This window comes from Vidua macroura, chromosome 1 (assembly GCF_024509145.1).
Source record: "Vidua macroura isolate BioBank_ID:100142 chromosome 1, ASM2450914v1, whole genome shotgun sequence".
Taxonomy (NCBI): domain Eukaryota; kingdom Metazoa; phylum Chordata; class Aves; order Passeriformes; family Viduidae; genus Vidua; species Vidua macroura.
In genome coordinates, this window is record NC_071571.1 from 113588710 (window position 1) to 113602193 (window position 13484).

Here is a 13484-nt window from a genome sequence, read left to right on the forward strand (position 1 = left end):
AAGAGTCTGCATTACTAATAATTACTTATTCTCTACTAACTGTTGGCAAGAATAGGTAAAGATGAGTTCAAAATATTTTTAGTTTATTCTGTGGTTGTAGCTATGAAGAACTAAAACCTTCCCCAGGAAATACATGTACCTTACAAATGAGTCTTGCCACACTCCATGCTGAATAGGTCCTTTGGGCTGTGGGCTAACAGGCCCATTCAATCAGGTTTAGCTCCGGAAGCACAGGGAGTTCAAGATCCCATTTAAGATTTGTTAGACAAAAAATGCTGCTTCTAAAAGTAGCTTTTCTGCCCTGGAGGAGTGAGGGTTTTCCAGTGCTTTTGCTCATCCAGAATTGAGATTGTTCAGCCTGGAAGAGAGAAGGCTTCAGGGTGAACTTATTGAGGTCTTTCAGTATCTAAGGGGATCCTATAAGAAAGATGAAGAGGGACTTTTTTCAAGAGCATGTAGTGACAAAACAAGGCAGAATGGCTTCAAACTGACAGAGAATAGGTTTAGATTAGATGTTAAGAAGAAATTCTTTATTGTGGGGGTGGTGAGGCACTAGAACAAGTTGCCCAGAGAAGTTATGGATATCCTTTCCCTGGAAGTGTTCAAGGCCAGACTGGATGAGCTCTGAGTAACCTGGTCAAGTGAAAGGTTTCACTGCCCATGGCTATAGGGGGTTGGAGCTGGATGATCTTTAAGGTCCTTTCCAGCCCAAGCCACTCTATGATGCTGTGTTTTGTTGCTACACATATCCACAAGGTTAAACATTTGTCACAGTGCTGCTGCTCTGTGTGCTTTGAGGCTGTGTGTGCAATGGAGCATAGATGTCATTAGCAACAACCTGGACATTATAACCTCTATTTTGAATGCTGGTCAGGACATGCTGTGTACAGAATTGACACTTCAGTTTTAGTAGAAAGGGCTGAATGAAAAGGAAAAAAGAGGGGGGAAAAGAGATACTAAAAAAAGACAAAAGGTGTTTCTGATAGGACATAGACTATTATTTAGCTACACCTAACTGGTTCAACTACACATCCTTGTGAATGTTTGGAAGAAAAATCTGAAACAAGATTCTTTTTTTTTTTTTTTTTTTTTGGAAATGCTGTCTTTTAAGATCAAATATGTTCATGCTGATTTTTTCATACATGACTAAACACTGTACAGCTCCTAAGCTTAACACTTGATGGAAGTAAGAAAGAAGATTTTTTCCACAGTGACTGGTCATTTTAAAATCATAGCGACTTATTTTTTCATGGTGATTGAAAAGAGAGGATAGCCAATTCTGGAAATTGTAAATCACACTTCATCCAGAAGCATTCATGAATACATGCTGTACTGGCTTTCTTGAACAGGTTGGTCACATTTCTACTGAATGAATGGAAAGGAGAAAGTAGTGCTTGCTCTCCCCTTGCCTACTTGCATACCTGAGAGTGACAGTTTCAGACAGGTTCCTATTTTATATATTTTGTTCTCAATCAGCTTTAGGTTCCTGGTTCTCTGCCCCAGGGAGAGCTGATTTGAACAATGTAAGCTGCTCTTCCAGCTAGTATCAGCTGGTTGTGCTCCCCTTGGTCCATTCAAGTTGTGTATAACCAGAAGGCAATACAGTCCCGTGAGTCTCCTTTGCTGAACTTAACTCTGCCCTTTACTGTGGGGTAGCTTTGTGAAAATTGCATGCGGGCTACTTATGCCCAAATCTCCAGATGTATTGGCAATGGCAGCTGGTGAGCTTGTGACTTGTGGCAACTTCTTTGATGTAGCAGGGACTAAATTAATTAAAGCTGTTTCTGCAAACCTGTTTTTCACAAGAACAAATTACATGCCAGAATTTTAACATCAAGCATCCTTTATATTACATAAATAAATGTAAAAAAAATAATTGAAAACATTTAAATGAATGGATTATTGACTTGCTTATTGTTTGGTTCAGTACCAATTACATATACTAGCAATCATTAATTATTAAATATTTATAACCTGATGTCCATTATGTGATATTATGCTGAAAGTAAAGTCAAAATTAATTTTCTCTTCCAGGGCCAAAGCCAGTAACCTAACCATGGGCAGTCACTATACTCTCTACTAGCAGTATCCATTTAAAGACTAATTGTATGTCAGATTTTGTAAGCCTCCAGAAATATGAACTTGTTTTCTCTAACCTCTATAAAGAAAATAGAATAAATGGACTTTTCATGCTTTTTAAAATAAATATATTCCTTTGACCAACGTTAGGGTTGGGTGTATAAGTGAAATAGGTCAGAGAAGCCGATATTTGTGTTCCTCATGTGAACAGAAAGTGGAAAACTTTCACAGAATGTATCTAATCTAAAAGTGTATATCTGATAACATTCTTTAGAAGTGATTTGTTAAAATATTTAAAGTTACTGCCTGAGATATGCTGTTCTGTACCATTCTGAATATAAGCATCCTTTTTACAATTCATTGAAGTGTCATTGTTTAGACCAAACCCTTGATTTTCAGTTCCTCAGCGACTGTGGCTATTCCTGTCATTTAAAATGCCATTTAAAAATGCTGGGTTTGACACATAAATGTTTGCAATTAAAAATATTAATTGATGTATGCCAGATTATATAACTTCAGGTTTTCATCAGGACAGTGATCTACTGGACCGTCGGAAACATTGCTTCAGTGTCCAGTCTGAATCTGGAGAAGACCTTTACTTTTCTGTGGAACTAGAATCTGACCTAACATTATGGGAAAAAGCCTTCCAAACAGCAACTTTTTTAGAAGTTGAACGGATACAGGTGAGAACAACTGCCTTGTTGGTCATCTTTTGATACATTAACAACTTAGTCCCATATGAAATAGTGATATAATTTAAGAAATTTTATGACCTTCTGCAGCTCTCAAATTATTATTCTTTTATGTAAGTAATTGCTTTTGCTGTTCTCAAACAGCTTGCAATCTAGCCTTCGGAAGAGGCCACCTGAAATACAGTGTTTGAGTTATTATGACAATGTGATACCTATTTGTTAACTGAAGTTCATGGACGCACGTGGAAAAACACTTTATGGATCAGGGACAAAATGCAGCTTTTTAGACATTCTTACTGGCTTACATCCTGCCTTATTTGTTACCGAATATCACAAGAGAACCTTACAGGAATTAAGTAGTCCTTGTAATACCAGGAATGAGTATACTGAGTGAAGTACTTACTGGATACAAGCAAGAACAAAACTTGTACCTCAGACACATTATTCTTTCTTCACATATTTCCTGTTCCTTGTGTGTTTTTACTCTATTGTCAGGTGACAGCACAGAGATGGACAACATTCAAGTACAGATTACTAGTGACTTTTTATAGCAAAATTACATATCAGAGCATTTAAAGATAACTTTTTCTCACATGGCCAAAAAGTCATGACTTTTTGACTTAAAAAAGGAGAAAAAAGCCACCCACCACAATTATAATTCACCTAATCCCAATTGTAATGTTGATTTTCTAATCATGAAATATGCATGTGGTTAGAACAGCTTTAGTTGATGTTGGCAGGATTTATACACACCTACCCAAGCCATATTAGCATCTTCGCCTGTGCAAGTATTGGCTCACACATTTTCTGTGTCCTCCTGGGAATGCAGGCAGTGGCATGTTTTTATTCAGACAAACTGTTAGCTAGTTATATATTAGCCCTTTTTTTGACCTGCAAACCACCACATGCAGATGGACTGAATTGGTGTATCCTAATGAAGAGCCAATATGCAAAAACTAACCCGCAGTCAGTTTTAACACACAGCACCTTTGTTGCAAGAGGAGTCAGGGGAAGTTCAGCTTTCCTCCTTTAAATTCATGTATGCTGTTACATTTTATAGAAACTATTCTTATCTTTTAAGCTGTACTTGTGTGCTGGAAAATCTAAGACTAGGTTTTCTGTGTAAAACTTGCAATAATGTATGTCCTCTGCCACTAAATATTTGAGAGTTTTTGTCTTTCTTATATAATTGACTGCAACATACTTTATAGTGGCACTGCTGTGCTATCAGTAAAAGAATATGTGGCATTTTTCTTGAATAACTTTTATCTCAGAAGCCACCTCATATTTGTTCTACTTTCAGATGGATTCATACAGTAGCATTCCTGATTTATTGATTTCCTGATTGATTGATTGATTATAGCAGATCTGTGAAAGTGGACAAACTGGCTTCTCATGATAGAATATTATTGTGGAGCTCATACTTCTTATTCCACCTTTTTTTCTTTATTTTCTATATCTTGATTTGGAAAAAAAGTATAGAATATTTTTAATATAACTGGGTTTGGCCTCCTCATTTTTCTTTCAGCAATCTACTACTGCTTTCATCTACCAACCTGCAGATGCAGATAAAATCTGCGGTTATAATTTGTTTCCAATAAGTTCTTTCATTGCTCTGTGAGAAAAAGAAAAAGGAGACACGTTCAAAACTAAGGTCTCAACTGTACATTTTTTCTAAAATTTTGGTTTATGCAATTGTATTGATCTGAATGCTCATATATAAAGTGAATGGTAATCCAATAGGTTTGTCTTACAATAAAATAATATAATTTTGAAAATGTAATTTCAGTTTAAAGCTACCACTTAAAATTATTCAACAGTGTTGTGTGCTATTCCATAATCATGCAAATAGTAACTCTTACTCAATGGCTATAACCTCTAGAAGAGGTTACACAGGGGCCAATCCTAATCTAACTCCAAAAATATACAACAAATTCAAATATTTTTAAATGCACTACTATAAATATATAATGATATAGATGATATATATATAAAAATATATAATTTCAACCTAATTCATAGCTTCTGCTAGAGGTATATCTAAACCAATAATTAAACAGTTTTTTCTTAAAAAAATAAATTTATAAATAAAATATTTTCTTAGAAAATAAATATATTAGAGAAGGCATAGTCAAATTGATAATAATTTAGCAATAACATGGTACAATGATACCGTGGTGTCATTTTGGTGTGTTACAGTCACTCTTTAATTAGTTTTGCAATGTAGTAAGTGATGGTAATCCATTTTCATAATTACCTATTAAAAAAAATTACTTGAAATGAAAATCATTTTTCCTTACTCTCTCACAGCATTGTTGCACAAAGAATCTGAGACTACTTTAACCTTCATAATGATTTGCAATTATATATATGCCTGTCACATTCCCTTTGTGTTCCTGCTACTTTAACCTAATATTTTCACCTCTTGCATCATGAATTTTTTTTCTTGCTGTCCTTGCTTGTATTGTAGTTGTTTGTTTTCTAATGTAAGGTTTATTACGTAAGCTGGTTTTGTTGCAGTATTTTAACTTACGTTTTCATTGAAGTTGAATCTGAGTTTAGAAGTCTGAATTAAGTCTTAGATTTACAGTTCACTTTGTTTCAGCTTCAGAGATAGCAAACATAAAGTTCACAATATATTGTTCTTTCCATAATTTAAACTGTGCATGTTGAGGGAATAGTTTCTAAGGAACAACTTCGAGTTGTCTCCTTCAGCCTCTGCCTGACCCATTGAATTATTAATAAACCAAAGTTAACATTCTGTATTCTGTGGAAGAACAGCAAATGACTGCTGAAGTGTGTTCTTTTGGGAAAGGGATGCTTCAGTTCTGATGAGGTTTTCATGAGTTCTTGTGAGAAATCAGCAACCAAAGCCAAATATCCACAGTATATATTATTAATAGTCACTATTAAAGTTTTAAAATGTTAAATGTATAAGAAATTTTAAGTTATCTTGTACCTTGATAACATTTTTGTCTTTCTGTTTTTTCTAAATATCTGAATTAAAAGGCAACTTAAAGAAAATAAAGATGAGAAAAGTCATACAAGAGTTAACTAGTGTCTGAAAGTTCACATCCCTACCCTGACCTGTCACCAGAATCATGTGCAAGTGGATACAACACCTGCAAAAACCAAGGGATATTCTTCCCCAAGGAAACTAAATTCTCGCTGTCCAGAGGTCTTTTTGTTATTTTCACTTTTTTTCTTCTCTAAATTGTTTTGGACATCATAGTCTGAGGGCATAGAACAGTCTTTTATATAAGTAAAGAATAACTAAATAATCAGCTGCTACTAGTGATTTGCAGTTTCTTCCTGCAAAGAACTACACTGAGCTGAACTAGATGATATTTCCCCACAAACTCCACTGCCTTTTGTAGAAATACACTTCAGTCTTGGAAGCAAGTTGCTTTTTCAGTACAGCCTTGAACCAAGGCTGGTATGTCCTGTTTCTCATAAATCTTAAGTTCCCAGTGAGGCTAATTAGCCTGGGTCCAAGCTCTGGGTTTAAAAGCAGAGGGAGCTGTGCCGGCTCAGCATGGTGCTGCAGTGCACACGGTAGGTTGGCCTCTGGTGTTGGGGTGGGAGGTTAGAAAACTTTAGATGCCAATATGTATTTTAAATCTGATACACATTTTCCTTGCCAAATTTAATTTGCAGTAAAGGCTCTAAGTCTGCTCCAGATATTGAACGTTTACAAACAAAAATGTAATTTGCATCTTGTGAGATGTTTGCAAGATAATTCCATAAAACCATACATTTTTTGCTTTGCATGCAAAACTTGAAAATTTTTGTATATGTGACTTAATTAACTGTAAGTAACTGTGAAATATATTACTTTACACTTTTTTTCTTCTACTAATGAGATAGTACCAAAGGCAATATTCTCTTCTTTTTGAGTACTGATTTAGAATCAAATTTTACACATTCATAACAGTCTCATGGTGTAGTTGATCAAAGGGGAAAAAAAGAAAAAGCCACTTTTATTTATAATATAAACATTAAGTATGAAGTTTTCAATTTTCCTTTATTGCATTTTCTATTTAGAAGCTGTTAATGCACCTTCCGGCTTCTTGTGTTCTAAGGAAGGCTATTAAGAATCCAAACAGCCCCCCCAAAAGAATATATAAGTGAAGGCATCTGATTTATCTTTATAATCAAAATGCCAAAAATAATCATAGGTTCTTTTGTAGTACTTAAAATTTGTAACCCACATTGTTCCCACATTTGCAATTTATATTTTGATTTTGCTGACACATTATAGGTCATGGAAGTCTTTGTTCTCATTTCATAATTTTAGCAGCTACAGCAATATTTGAAGAGTATAGTTGTATTTCATTCAATCTGGAGGGCAAAGTGTCAATAAAATAAGAACAGTTTCTTTAAAGAACTTGCATCTGATTTGGAAATGTTTTGATTTTTTTTAATGTATTTTGTGATGAAAAAGACAAGCTTGTCATTTTGTACCTGAAATCAGCGTTGAAGCACAGGAGTTGTTTTGATGCTAAAAATTACACTTATAAATGTCTCACAGTGTGTATTCAAGTGTGGTGTTATGGAAATAAATAGAAGCATATATTTAAAAACAGTAGAATGATAAAGTCTTTCAGAATTTCAAGGTTTCTCATAGAAACCTTTAAGATACATTAGTCCAATATCTGAAGCAAAAAAAAAAAATAGATATTTCAGATAATTCCATGAGCTGCTAAATGGTATGAAATAGTAGCTTTTTCCCTGAGATTTAAGACACCAGAAAACCACAAGAAACAGTGTAGTAAACAGATAGTTTATATTTGCTTTCTTTTTCCTTTAAAGGATAAAAGGAATATATTAATCTTAAAAGTTGTTGCATATGAAAAAACAAATAAGGAGGTTTGAAAATAATAAATTTTTCCTTTTAAAGAATGTTATTAGTAAGCCACTGAGGTAATTCTGAGCCTTTCATCTTTTTCCTAATGGAAGCAAAGCCTGTTTTCATGTCTTAGACAACTTCATCACTGATAAAAATCCTTTTATTTGATATACAAAAAAATTGATATATTTACACACAAATAATTTATTCCTGATAATGATTTTGAGGTACGTAAACATTAGAATAAAGACTCAGAAACAGTGGTCCTAGAAAAACATTTAAGAAATATCTTCTGTGGTAACTACCCCCTCTGATTTTTCTTTTACAGTGCAAGACGTATGCTTGTGTTTTAGAGAGTCATCTTATGGGACTTACCATCGATTTCAGCATGGGCTTCGTCTGTTTTGATGCTGCCACAAAGGTAAAGCTCTAAGAAATTTTTCCATCACACTGTTATTATTCCTCGTATATCTAATAATTTGAGATAAATAGTACATCCTTAAAATGTCCTTCTCTTTGTTATAGAAACAGATTATCTCTTGTCAAATCTCTCATGCTTTAGTTTAAATTCGGGATTGATTTCTAATTATGTGAGAAATAATATTCTGTTATTTGCTTGTTATAGAAAAATCAATACTGATACCAATCTGAAACAAGCATCAAATCTTTATTCTTTAATTTCACATGAAAGTCCACACTGATTCAGCTTGTTGATTTGTTTTGCTGGTGTGTCCTTGATTTTGAGAAAAGATAATTTTCTTGGTTTCAGTCTCATCTGTGAATTTAAAAGTAATCTTCCATTCTCTTGTTTCATGGGAAGGAATGTGTGCTATTACAGCAATTCCACAATTCCCAGTTTATATTTTAGCTATTATTGTTCAGGCATCTATAAAAAGAAAAAAAAAAACAAACAACCATAGTCTGTCTATATGTCTCACCCATCAGCTTTTCCTGTCAGCTTAAAAAAAAAACTAGGTAGAACTGATGAGTTTGCTTTATCAAACAAATAGTGTAGAATCAACTTCCATGTTGCATTATCACACATCCAAGTCTCAGTAAAATCCTTGAGACCCTGAGTATGTCATATGTTGACATTTACACTAATTGCTGGTGAATCCTAAAATGTGCTCAGGCTTTACTGCTACTACTCGACACTGCTGTTAATGGTAGAATCTTTCTTCTGAGTGAAAAGGTGAAATCTTTCTTCTGAGTTCCACTTCTCTTCAATACCTATTTTTCTTTGAGATGCCGCGACATTGCCACCACCAATTGCTGAAAATGCCCTTTTGACTCCAGAATTTGTTCCTGTGCTCTATCTTAAGTCAACCCTTCCCACCTCATTACTCCACTAACCCAAACCCTTTTGTTCTTCCCACTCCATTCTGTTTATTTGCACAAAGTGATAAATTTTAAATTCAAACACTTAATGTAACCTTGTTTCTTTTTGTTAAGCAAATAGTTTTGTAATATTGATCAATGAAACATGACTATCAGTTTAGAAGGTATTACACTAAAATAGCAGTACAACAGAATTAAGACGCAGTAGCTCAGTAAAAAAAAAAAAAGTGGTTTTCCCCCACACTCCAATATTTAGATATATATATGTAAAAGTATAGTGAAGAATTTTTTTTGTATATCTAACCTAAATGCACCCTTTCAGTTTGAACCCATTACTTCTTGTATTATATGTACAGTATTGTATGTTAGAATATAGCATTACACCATGAATAAAAAAAAAAGGACATTGTTTTGTTAGGTAATCAGGCATTGGGCAGTGTGAGATAAGGATGGCAATTGCATTAGAAAAGAAAAGAAACAATACAATAGAAAGCAACATAATCTGTTGCCAAGTGACTGCTGCAATTAAAATTGTCAAATAAGCCATAAGGTGAAATGTCTGAAATCGAAGTGTGTCAACCATGTTTTAGTGGGTGCTCAAATAGGAAAAACATTACCTAGTCTCCGTCAGTTTATGAAAAGATGAAGACTGTAGTGCTCTTAGCCAAAAATGTATTCAGATATCTTTATTATGTTGATGACAAGTGTAAGTTGTGTCTATGCTGGCAATGTTCTTCAACAATATTGCTAATCTCATATATACTGAAATGCAAGCTAGACCTGTATAGTCACTTAAGCTAAAAATGTTATTTTCCACCTTATGAAGTTCATATGAAGCAAAATCTGTTTTCCAAAAAAAAAAAGTGAAAAAAACCATGAAAAATGGAAAATATTTCAGGACAAGGAAAACATGAATAAAATTTTAATTAAATCATTCATATCTTAGTAATATTTACATGCACATTTGTGAATTAAGGGTATACAAAAGTCCAAGCAAGTGTCCTATGAATCAACATACTCAGTATTAAAGACCAAAACAGTATTTAAAATGACATACCATTCATGAAAATGATATTTACATATAATTCTTTATACATTCTAGGATTTTTTTGCAATTTGTATTTGAAAAATCAGTACAATTATCTTTTCACTTCCAATGTCAGGGTACCCAAGCTCCATGACGCACTCTGTTCCACTGTCTCACCACCCTGATCATATAAGATTTCTTTTTTTATGTACAATCTGAACTCTACCTTCTTCTACTTTAAAAACATTGTCCCTCGTCCTGTCACTGTAGACCTTGGTAGAAGCTCTTTCTCCATTTTTATATAAGCCTCCTTTAAGTACTGAAAAGCAGCAATAAGATCTCTGTGGAGCCTTCTCTTCTCCAGGTTCAACAGCCCCAGCTCTTTCAGCCTGCCTTCATGAAAGAGATGCTCCAACACTGATCATCTTAGTGGTCCTCCTCCTGTACATGTTCTCTTCTGTTATTTTGCTGCTGCTCATACCAAATTCAATCACTCCTTTTTGGGTAAAGATTAACTTAAAGCCATATTTCATGAGTTCAGTGTCAGATTGAACTGTTCATTCTGTATTTCTCCCAGAATAACTCAGAGAATAACCCTGCAGATGCAAGATATTTTAATAAATTCACAGAAAGTCTTGACAAGTACCGGAGGAGAAATCTGCTGGTTTTTAAAAATTCTTATTTATTTATGACATTTTCATGTTTTGGAAACAAAATACTTTCTGAGAAGTCCTGTCTAATATTTTGTTGCAGTGGTATCGTCAGTATATCTTCAGGCAATGTCAATCTTCTACTTAATACTGTCTTCATGGTATTTTAAGTTTTCTTTCTTAATAACTAATGAACTGACTGTGAATTGTCTTTATAAGTGCATAATTACTAATAAACTGAAATGAAGGAAGCCAAGTTCTTTAACTCATGATTTTAACATGTTCCAGTTATTTAAGCAGTGCAACAATATTTAAATTTTTCTTCCTCTCACATTTCAAGTAAGGGAATAGATTTTGTCCAGCATGCCCTGACAAATTGCAGTTAAAATTTCACAAATTTTATAAAACCCAAACTCCCCCCCAGTCTTCATGAACAATTGTATAGGGGGTAATGACTTTCATCATATTTATGATTTCCAGAAAAAGCCTTACAGCCCTGTGTAGGCTTGTTTCCTTCTTTGCTGTCATGTAATCCTTAAATAATACTTAACTATGTAAACTGAAAGTAGTGGTTAAAAACTGTCATCTGTACTAAATGTATTTCAAGTCAAACATCATAATTAGATTAAAACATTGCTTCTGTGTCTATGCATACCTATGATAAATATGAGTACACAAAGTATTAAACTGAGTTAATCAGAAAAAATCTGTACTGTGATGTGATTATAACAGCACTGTCATAAATCACAGCTGTTTCTGCCGCATATTCTCTGCTTTCTCTTATTCGTTTTCTGACTGATAACTCATAGAGCCAACGGTAGTTTGTCATTTGGAGTATTTTGGTATGATGCTTTATAATAAGCCATTGTAATTTCCTGAAAGGAGAATGAACAGCTTTTAAGACTACCTGGTTAAATCTGATTTCAGAAAATTAGTTCTCAATTGAGGTAAAAATTCTACCAAATAAAATTTTGTCCACAAAGTAATTTTTCTCCTTGTATCTTAAAAAGTAATGATGAGTATATTTATGCCCTTGTTCTTCTGTAGCACTTTTCATAGATAAAGTTCCAGTGCAAGATGTCACATTTCATTAGCAATGTATGGTTTGAAAGCAAACCATGACACATAGCCCAAGCCAACTCTGGCATGTTATTTTCATGATGTAGTCCTTCATTTGTGGTAGTTATAAACCGGGAGTCAAAAAGCCACCTACCTCCTGTGTTGGCATACTCAGAAATGTAATTCTAATCAGTAGGGAGTTTCCTCAAAACATCTTTTTCACTAGAGACTTCTTCCAAAAAAAGCCCACCAGCTTTAACCAATTTTATTTGCTTTATTTGAAATACAGGATGTCGAATAGAATCCCCTCATTGAACTTCCCTCTTTCTTCATTGCTAGTATTCTGTGAAAAGTGAATTTGGCTAATCTTTGTGAATACCTTTTAGATATTTTGTTTTCTTTTCTGCCTTAATCACATTTTCCAGATTCTGCTCAGTTACTTCTTGCACTACAGTGTGTCTTAGTATACAGCATCTACTCCAGAAAGAAAGTTTTCACTAGAGATGTTCCATATGCTAAATGTTTTGTTTATTTGGTTTTAAAATATGAAAATTCTAAAAAGATGGAAAATGTTCTGTGGCAGTTCTTAGAAGTTATATACCAAATTTTATCCTAGGTCATTTTTGCAGTATTGTGTATCAATGTTTACTGGAGAAAACAGTTTCCTCAAGTCCTGCCTAACTACATCCCAGCACTCATGTCCTAAATTTGTCTAACATTAACTAATATATAGTTAATGTTTTAATGAACAAATATAACTCTCTTATGGGCAATTTCTGTTAAGTATGGACATATATAGATAGTATGATGAACATTTATAAATAAGATTTGCAGCCGCAAGAGCTACCTTGAGAATTAAGTATGGAGACTGATAGATTAAACAGAATAACAAGACATGTACAGAAGTTAATCTAACTACTATTCTGAAAGTGATCCAGTGTATAAAACTACTTACTCAAGTGCCATTCAGTAAATGATTCTTAATGTGCTTCCATAAAAAAATGTATGGGGGGGATATACATGGATATATGTATATTATATATATTTATGGTTTACTGACATATTCATTAAAATTGCTTTCTATAATGTGCATATTTGCATCATCAATTCTACTAATACTATATGTATGTGTTTGTTTGAATATACATTGCCATATACCTATCTGAGCAAAATGCTGTGTCTGTAGTCCATCGTATTTACTGCTCATTAAAACAGCAGTCAAAAATACATATTTGTCAGAAGAGAAAGAAAAATATCCCTTGTAGGATTGAAAATAAATTAAGGTGCTTCTGAATTATATGTTGGTGCTAGAACACAGTAAGGAAAGGCTCCATAATGGCCCACAAGGTATCTATCAACAAACCTCAATGTACCTGTCCTGTGTTCTCTTGCAGAAACCTTCACCAAAAAAAGAGAATATACCATGAACGATAAATAGCATTGCAAACATCTTTAATTTGGTTTCCATACCAAAAGACTACTAAATCACACAGATCAGTATTTCTCTTAATTTCTTTAGGAGCAATCTCCCATGTTTTCTAGGGATACATACCTTGTCTGTCTCTTCATGCAACTAATACATATACAGCATATTGAAATAGCATATAAAAACCTTCTTGATATTCAAATTTCAGTAGTAGGGAAGGCAGAATAAAACCAGGCTCACTGGAAGATGGAGATTTAATGATGTAACGCTTGTGAAAAAATATTTATTACATGCTTCAAGGTTTAAATGTTGAACAAATAGCTACTATAACTTTAATATAAGCTGTCAGCATACTTCATACAGT

At 33.7% G+C, this 13484-nt stretch overlaps 1 protein-coding gene across 1 annotated transcript in view; it reads left to right on the forward strand.

The window, feature by feature from the left end:
• SNTG1 (syntrophin gamma 1) overlaps positions 1-13484 on the forward strand; it is a 311423-nt gene that overhangs the window by 281401 nt on the left and 16538 nt on the right. Inside the window, exons 15-16 of the mRNA XM_053997588.1 lie at positions 2610-2762; positions 7949-8041. Of these exons, the coding sequence (XP_053853563.1) occupies positions 2610-2762; positions 7949-8041 (246 nt within the window). The remainder of the gene's footprint in view (positions 1-2609; positions 2763-7948; positions 8042-13484) is intronic.